The sequence below is a fragment of the Phalaenopsis equestris genome, unplaced genomic scaffold, assembly GCF_001263595.1.
Source record: "Phalaenopsis equestris unplaced genomic scaffold, ASM126359v1 Scaffold000372, whole genome shotgun sequence".
In the NCBI taxonomy this organism is placed as follows: Eukaryota; Viridiplantae; Streptophyta; class Magnoliopsida; order Asparagales; family Orchidaceae; genus Phalaenopsis; species Phalaenopsis equestris.
The window spans coordinates 1,172,209-1,180,983 of NW_018164814.1; the positions used below are offsets into that span (position 1 = coordinate 1,172,209).

General features: G+C 32.0%; 1 protein-coding gene across 1 annotated transcript; it reads left to right on the forward strand.

Annotated features, from left to right (window-relative positions):
* The first annotated feature begins 6,992 nt into the window (after nt 1–6,992).
* LOC110026487 (WUSCHEL-related homeobox 3B) lies at nt 6,993–8,294 on the forward strand. The gene is made up of 2 exons (XM_020727440.1): nt 6,993–7,384; nt 8,019–8,294. The coding sequence occupies exons 1-2, from the start codon at nt 7,040–7,042 to the stop codon at nt 8,292–8,294; spliced, it is 621 nt and encodes a 206-aa protein (XP_020583099.1). The 5' UTR covers nt 6,993–7,039.
* The last annotated feature ends 481 nt before the right edge of the window (nt 8,295–8,775 follow it).

Consider the following 8,775-nt stretch of genomic DNA (forward strand, 5'->3'; position numbering starts at 1 on the left):
AAATATATATATATATATATATATATTTCAAAAGGATCGAAGGCTATTATACGAGCCCCGATTATCCCTCGTATCTAAGAATTTGGGTACCACACCCTACACTCGGAGGTAATCAAGTGACTTACAAGTGATAAGCAAATACCCGACCAACTGATATGAAATAGCTGATTAAGATGTCCTTATCACAACTTGAAGGTTATATACTACTTTGAATCGCAGAAATATTTGTTTTAACCTTCAAAGAGTGGAGATTCAATATAGTTTTATATGTTTTGAGTCTTATTATATGCTTGCGAGCACAACTCTTAAGCGAACTTTAGATGTTTGATTGGCTACAATGGAAGAAAAACTTACATAAGCTGAGAAGTTTTATGTAAGTTTTTCAGAAAAGATGAAAAATTATACATTGAAAAGAGATAATTAATTGTATTAATTGTCTGTAAATTTATTAATCAATAACTAAGATAGTAAAAAAAAAGTTACAAATTACTTAGATTTACAGATCACTTTAGATCCATAATTGAAGTGCGGCTAAGCCTGGCTTCTTGAAAAATAAAGCATAAACATACTTCGGTTTAGATTTTTTTCGCAGCACGTTTAGCACTCTCCGCTCCGCTGGCTCGCTCCGTTCAGCACCGGCATCTGCCCAATCGGGAGAGTTTCGTCAAGTGGGTTGCGTGTGCAGGGGCAACAACTCTGCAGTACGGTACATGAGTAATTTTGTATTTACATATTATACACCAGAGTTATATATGTATCGTGTTTGTGAACCAAAGGAAATTTTGTACTATTTTTGTGAAATCTAAAGAAGTCGCCGTTCTGCTCTCGATAACGTAGGCAAATTGTGGAACCTCGTTAAATCTCTATGTTCTTTCTTGATTTCAATCATTCTTATGTTTTCTTTGCCCTAGATCCTCAACATATGTTATTCATTCGAACACAAGTATAAAAAATGTACACCAATACATTTGTTTTGGGTTCATATATATATATACTATTAAATAATGTCATCCGTATTCCAGATTCCGAGTACAACTCAAACATATTCTAAATACGCCCCAAACACACTATCTGTATGTACGAATCCCACACACAATATTTTTTTCTAATATATGAGGCTTATGCTGGCTGAAATTAGACAGGTACCAAACTAAACATACCCTTCTCACACATACATACACACATGTCTATAAGGGAAATTGGATGCTGCTGCAAGGCAACCTGCATTCAAATAAACCAAACTAGATGGAATGCCATATAGAGGCAATAGAGCTTTTCCCTAAGAAAAATGTGCTGCTAGTTGGGCCAATTCTGTATTGATTGCATGAAAAAAGAGCAGCACGTAATGAATTTGATTCTGAGCAACAAATAGACGGGACATGATATTAAATTGCATGTATAACTAAAGTCAATGTAATGCTACCTTTTGAAAGATAGGAAAAAAGGAATACTATTCTCTTAACCTCATCATCACTGTTGAGCCGTTATGTCTTCCATGCATGAAGAAGGGAAGGAAGAGAGAGAGAGAGAGAGAGAGAGAGAGAGAGAGAGAGAGAGTTGGTCAACAAAAAAAAAAAAGCTTATCGATATAAATTGCAATAAATAATTGTTGGAATCTTTTCAGTCTGCTGGCTGCATTAATCGACGGGAGGCAGCTCATAAATTGACAATGTAAATGTCAATAGAGAGAGAGAGGAAGAGAGAGAGAGAGAGAGAGAGAGAGAGATCTTAAAAAGTTTGTTAACATTCCTCATCCATTCTTTCTCCTACGTACATTAATTGGTTTGCATGTTTTGTTTAAAAAGTTTTTTATTTTAAATATTTATTTTATTTTAAATATGTTTTAATTTGAAATAAATTATATTTGACATATTTGATTAAGATATTATTATTTTTAATGATGTTTAAAACACCTAAAACATATTTCCAATATTTTTAAAAATATGTTGATTTTTTTAAAAAAATTAAAATATATAAAAAACTTATTAAATACACAAATTCTTAAACCAAAAATAAGAAAAAAAAAAAAAAATTGACCCCAAAGAAACCTTTAGTGAATATAATTTTATAGAATTGCAACATTTTTTTTATTATTTTATTATAATTTTATAAAACAAATTTACCAACTTTTAAGCTATAAATAATCTCCTCTAAGTGTCCTAGATTTTAATTTTGAGCTTATTATTAGCTATTAAATAGCTGATTTATTAATCTTTACTTGTTGCATGTATAACTAATTGCTAAATCAAGCACATAGCTAATAGTATTAAGCAAGTAACAATTTAAACTTATAAATTAATTTTATTTATTTTTTCATAATAATGTTAGAAATAATAATTATATAGTAAGTTATGTTGATCTTCCTTATAATTTATGAATTCATTTATGTTTAGCCTTACCATTGCATATATGTATCAATCATTTAAGTACAAAAATTTGAATGAAATTATCCCACAAACAGATTTTGCTTTTGTAAGAAAGGCAAGAGAAGATTAAAGGTTTAACATATATTTTCATCTAATTTGATTATTTTTTTGTATAATTTCTTCTCTGAAATGAATTCAACAGCCAGCTGCCAACAAATTGAATACATAGCATTTACAATTAATATGACACATAATTAATTACATTAATAAGGTCAGGAGCAGTGCAGGCAAGCAATAAAAGTCTTATATATATATATATATATATAAATATATATATATATATATATATATATATATTATGCATAAATTCTAGTAAGAAAAATATAGGTAAATCATGGACATCATCATGACATAAAGTTGCGTGTCATTCCCTCTTATTAATACACGTTAGTAAGTTGTCCAGTTAAAACAGCAACCATACATATATACAAATGTAAGATTTTGTCATATCTTCTCAACCCCAATAGATCTCTGCTGTACTCTCTCTTTGCTTCTTTCTACAAAGTAAATCTGAGAGGCAAAAAAAGCCTATAAACATGGAAGGATGACCAAACCTGCATTCAGTTCAGGCATTGAAACTTTCATTTATTATCAATCAGACCAGCATCAGCACATGACAGTACTTTCTCTCTCTTTTCTCCATTCCTTCTCATCTCTCTCCCTTCCACTTTGCTTCTTCTCTTTTTATCTATCTACACATCCCTTTTGTCTCTTCTATACTCTCTCTCTCTCTCTCTCTCTCTCTCTCTCTCTCTCTACTTTTCTCTCTCTTTTTCTCCCTCTCATTACACTGTTTGTCTCCTCCATTTCACCGGTAGTAGCTTCTACAAAAGTAGCATGATTCTCACACCGTTAATATATTGCAAAATATATAATTTTTTTGAGTAATTGTATCAGATGTTGACCTATGATGAATGATATTTAAAATATATTGATTTGAATAGTACAAATGTACTTGAAATAAAGACGTTAAACTAATGCTATAGCTAGTGCCCATTCCCATTATATATATATATATATATATATATTTGTGTGTGTATGTATGTATGTGTATATGTATGGATTTCGAAACAATCTTTTGAACAAGAAAAGTTAAAACTTCGATTAATAGTTATCCAGATCTTTCATTTTGGCAAACTTACATTCAAACTGACCCGCTCGACGAGACCGACACAATGGTACCAAAATTGGTCAAATCTGAGCCAAATCAAGCCTCGATCAAGCCATTATACCGCTTATGGAAGCTTTTTAAATATATTTGAAAGGGTAAACAGTAGCACTATTAAGATACTCAAATGTCCATTGATGCGGGTGGATTTAGTGTGTTAGTTTTGCAAATATTTTTCAGTGTTACAAAATACACACGACAGATACAATAACAAATATGCAAATTAATCCCAGCAAAATTACTTCAATTAAAAATAGTTTTATCTTTTAATAATCTTTAAACTATCAAATCCCTTTTAAAAATAACGCAAGTATACGTATTGCTCAAGTAATAAAGGGCTCTAATGGAGTCCTAGATATCGATCCCACAGGAAAGTTGGAAATGCCTGTAAATAATTTCTTAAGATTATAATGTTAAGTACTATTTTAAAACTACAAAAAGTAAAGTGTGAAGTTTGAATACTAAGTAACAAGTGAATGCTAATTAAAATGCAGTTGAAAGATAAATTTAGCTATACTAAATGTTAAACTTCCAAAAGTAAATGTACGAAAATAAAAACTAAGATGTTGTGACGGAAAGTTCAAATTTAAGAAAGCATCATTCCTCTATATAATGAGTATATGATTTGTGAAGAAATTAAAATCATTTGAAAATATATAAAAATTGTTTTGTGTCAAATAGGAGCAATTCTATTCTTTACATTCTTCTGAGTGCATAAAGAACATTGACTAATCAAGAATTTGGTCCCTAATTCTGTGGTTAGGTTGGGAGGATAATGACTGCCACTCTAAAGCTCCCACTACTCCCTCCCATGAAGGCTAACAATCTCACATCAGTTTCTTATCAACTGGACCAAATTGAGGATTTTAAACTATCACCTTAAAATTTCTAATTCTGCATTCAATAAAGTATATTTCCTTATTTATTTTCACCCAATTTCATGGATGAAATACTCTCCCATGAAATCAAATGTGATTCTCTCCATGTTGTAGAAATCATAGCCCTTTTGGAACATATATTTTTCAACGCATTTTAATATTTCAATTGGTCGAATCTAAAAGTAAATGAAGATCGGAGTTCAAATCATCATAAATTATTGACTTTTAAACCATATAAAATAAAATCAATTCTTCACAAAATCATATCTCAAAGTAGGGAGAATGATAAAGAATACTACTCAAAATTCATGAGAATGATACGGCAAAACGTGAATTCCATATATAAAAACAAGTTTACAAAATAAAAGAAAAAAAAGACACAACTTATCTCACAATCATTCCCAAGCAAACTCCTAGAAGTTCTCTCCAAGTTTTTTTCTCTTTACAAACACTCTCAATTCTCTCTTAGAAATGTAATGAAGAAGAAATCTCTCACATTCCCACTCCTCTTACAATCCTTGAAGAAAATCTCCAAGCCCTTAACTTTCTCTCTCTCTCTCAAACTCTCATGTTCACGCCACACACCTCACTCCTCTTCTCCTCAAAGACCGCCTCCCTCCAAAAATAATTCAAAATTCTCTCTAAAATTGTATAAAAAAGTCAACTCTTTTTAATTCAAAAGACATGTCAATTGATCGAAGAGACATATCCCTTCATAAAAGAACATTCCAAAGTGTCTAGATGCATTGAATTATTCCAAGGGGTGTTTAGAACAAGTGACCCTTTGAAAATTCGAGCAAAATACATCTCGAACTGCCTTAATCTACAAAAAATCGTCTCTGGTGCATCTGGCACCAAATCTGGCGCATGATGAGCCAACTCTCTGTCAATTGACACATCTGGCGTCAATCTGGCGCGTCAAGCGCCAGTTTGCTGAAAGACTACGCTGTTCTGGGTTTTCGCACATTTGTCGCTAATCCGGCGCATGTGACACCACTTCGGCAAATCTGGCGCCAATCTGGCGCATCATGCGCCAAAATTCGAAACTTCGCTGTTTCGATTCCAAATTTTGTCTTTTTTGCTACTTCTGCTATAAATACCTAAAATTGATATACCTGCAACAAAAATATGAAAATATCCTTCTTTAAAGTGCAATATCACTAAAAATATGCATAAAATATATACTTAAAACAATATATTATTTTGATTTATCATCAATCAAACGTCGTCTGATCAAAGGAAGCTATTCAGATTGTTCGATCATAGTAGTTCATATTCTTGTATTAAATGCACTTATTACTCTAATAATAGAGTTCATCCCTCTCATGGAGGGGAGGAGGAGAGCTTGAAGCTCGATTCTGAAGTCTGATATCCTCTCATTGTCATACGCCACCGACCACCTATCGTCAATCGTCGTCGACCATCAGTCGCCGACTGCCCTCGTCAGCCATCGTCAATCAACATCAGACGCCACTTACTTCTTACGACATATTCATCCGCGCACCAACCATGTAGATCGAAAGATTTTTCAACTATTTTTTCGCTTGTGGGACAAGGGACCGTTTGTGTAATCTCCAATTTATAGTGAATCTCTTCAGCTAGGCCAGACCACGTGATTTTTTATCTTTCCGGATTTTCCATGTAAGAACTTCTGGTGTCACTAATAGCTGTTATCTCTCTTCTAAGTGCGTATTGAATCTTCGTACCCCACTAAGAACATAATATATTACTTTGCTTACGCGAATTTTCTAACACCCATTAATATAAATTTATAAGCAGAAATGTAAAAAGAAGCCTTGATGTGGTAGCAGAATGTTAATAAAGATTATTTTTTCAAGTTAATTAATCAATATTCATCAGAAGCATATTATTTGGCGTTGTAATACAAGTTGTCAGCACACATTAATTTCTTGGGCAGTGAATTGGATAATATATAATTAATAAAAATGGTAAAAGAACTTATAAATTTTAGAATAAAGGATATATATCTTATATATAAATTCACATTTTATGCAAATGCCTATTAATTAAAGATATTACATATAATATTATGATTCTCAAAATAACAATGATGGATGAATAAAAAAAATAAAGGAATTCCTTACAAATATTAACTAATTACTTATATATGAATTTCTTTTCTATGTTAAAACTTACTTATATATACATGCATGTAGGCATGTATGTATGTGTGTGTATAAAACCATTTATATTTATTAATTTACTTATTCAATATACAAAAGGTGATGGCTAAAAATCATTTTTTTTTTTCAATGAACATTACTTTATATACATATAATTCTAGCACATAAAATGAATCTATGTGACATATTGTACAAGAGGAATGTGGCACTTGAGACATAATTAGATAAACACTGTCGAAAATATGTACATAATTAATTAGAACTATTTCTCTTTTACGATAAATGTCATAAAAAAAGTGTTTGAAATTATGTCCTTGTTTCTATTTATACAACTAGTCACCAAGAACACAAAAACCAAACTGATAAGCGTGAGAAAGGAAACCCAAGGCTGAGAGAGAAGAAAGAGAGCTTAGAGAGGCAAAAATGCCGCAGGTTCCATCTACGAGATGGTGTCCAACACCAGAGCAACTAATGATACTTGAGGAAATGTACAGAAGTGGAGTGAGGACTCCAAATGCTTCTCAGATTCAGCAAATCACCACACATCTCTCTTACTACGGTAAAATAGAAGGAAAGAATGTCTTCTACTGGTTTCAGAACCACAAGGCTAGAGAGAGACAGAAGCTCAGGAGAAGGCTTACAAAGCAGCAGCAGCAGCAGCAACATCCCATTCAGTTTCAGAACTTGGAGGATGCTTCTCTTCCTCTTCATGATGATTCTTCTCAGATGCTCTATGGACAACAGATGAATCCTCAGTTTTTTCAACAAGTAGCATTATCTCCTGTTTCTTCTTGTGCTTTTTCTTTTTATTTGATTGAACTTGCAAGCTTGCATGTACGTAGGTATGAGGTACATGCCACAAAGTTAGGGTTTTTGCTTTTTGAAGAAGTGCTTAGTCTTTGAAAGTTCAATTTCTAGGGTTTTTTGCTATAAGATGAGTAGAATGTGCGTTGCCTCTATCTAGCCTTAGTTGTTGATAAAATAGAGATATATATGGAGATCATAAAGAGGGGAATGAGGAGTTTAATTATGTGGGCATCAATGAAGAAAAAATTACTATTTTTCATTCATACTTCAAATGATATGACTAAAGACTTATTTAATTTGTACTAATATAAGGATCATTCTAACAATATTTCAATTACTAGCATAATCTAGAAAAGTTCACAATCAAATTTTTTGATTTTTAGTACATATATTCTTCTAGATATTTCTAATATTTAATAATTCTAGTTTAATATAAAAAAAAAAAAGTTTATGATCTTAAGTAATACATAATGAATTTTAATTAAAAGTTTGATTTTTTTCATATGGGCTCTTTTGGTAAGTTTTCTAAGTTAAAAAATAAGTTTTCAAAACAATGAATGTAGCAAGAAAATAATGTTGTTGTAAGTGATTGCAGGGAGGAGGGTTTCAGGAACCAAGATCACAAGTAATGGATTTGCTGAGGAGGCTCGAAACGGCCGGCGGACCTCAAGAGGAGGCTTCTTCATCTTCAAGCGCCGACACGCTGTTGCGGTGTGGCTGCGAGTGGATGACGATGATGGATCCAAGTTTCGGGGAGCCGCCAAGCTGCAAACTTCCAAAGACTTTGGAGCTCTTCCCTACAACTAGCACTGGACTCAAAGATGAGTGTAGCGTCTCCAAGTCCTCCTCATGCTCTGCTTCAACCAGCTGATCGTACAGAAATGTGAGGAAGATGGATATAATCAATCAGGAGATAATGTGTGGCATTTATATATATTTATGCAGCTATTTTCAGACTTCTGATTGGTTGAGTTCATGTATCTTTCCCATGTTCTTCATTCTCATTTCATAATTTCTACTCTTTTAAGTTATTGATCTGTACCTTAGATTCATCTTATGTTCTAATTAGACCATAACTTAGCTCTTGATGTTTTAGGTAGAAATTTAGCTCATGACATAGACTTTATTTTTTTATTTGAAATTAAAATACTATTTTTTGTATTTTGCAAGCTAATATTTGTATCTTGAGATTAGCTATTTTCTTATTATCTTGCAAAATATATAAAATAAATAGTTATAGTTTAAATAAATGCCATAAATCTTGAAAAAAAAATTTTAGGATGATATTGCAAGCTGAAATTTATGCCCTGCATTATTTTGATTGAGTTTTCTATGCTTTAATTAAGCCTAAT

Coding starts and splice junctions, on each gene's coding strand:
- LOC110026487 (XM_020727440.1), top strand. CDS start 7,040: ATGCCGCAGGTTCCATCTACGAGATGGTGTCCAACACCAGAGCAACTA. Junction 7,385..8,018: donor ATCCTCAGTTTTTTCAACAA/GTAGCATTATCT, acceptor AAGTGATTGCAG/GGAGGAGGGTTTCAGGAACC.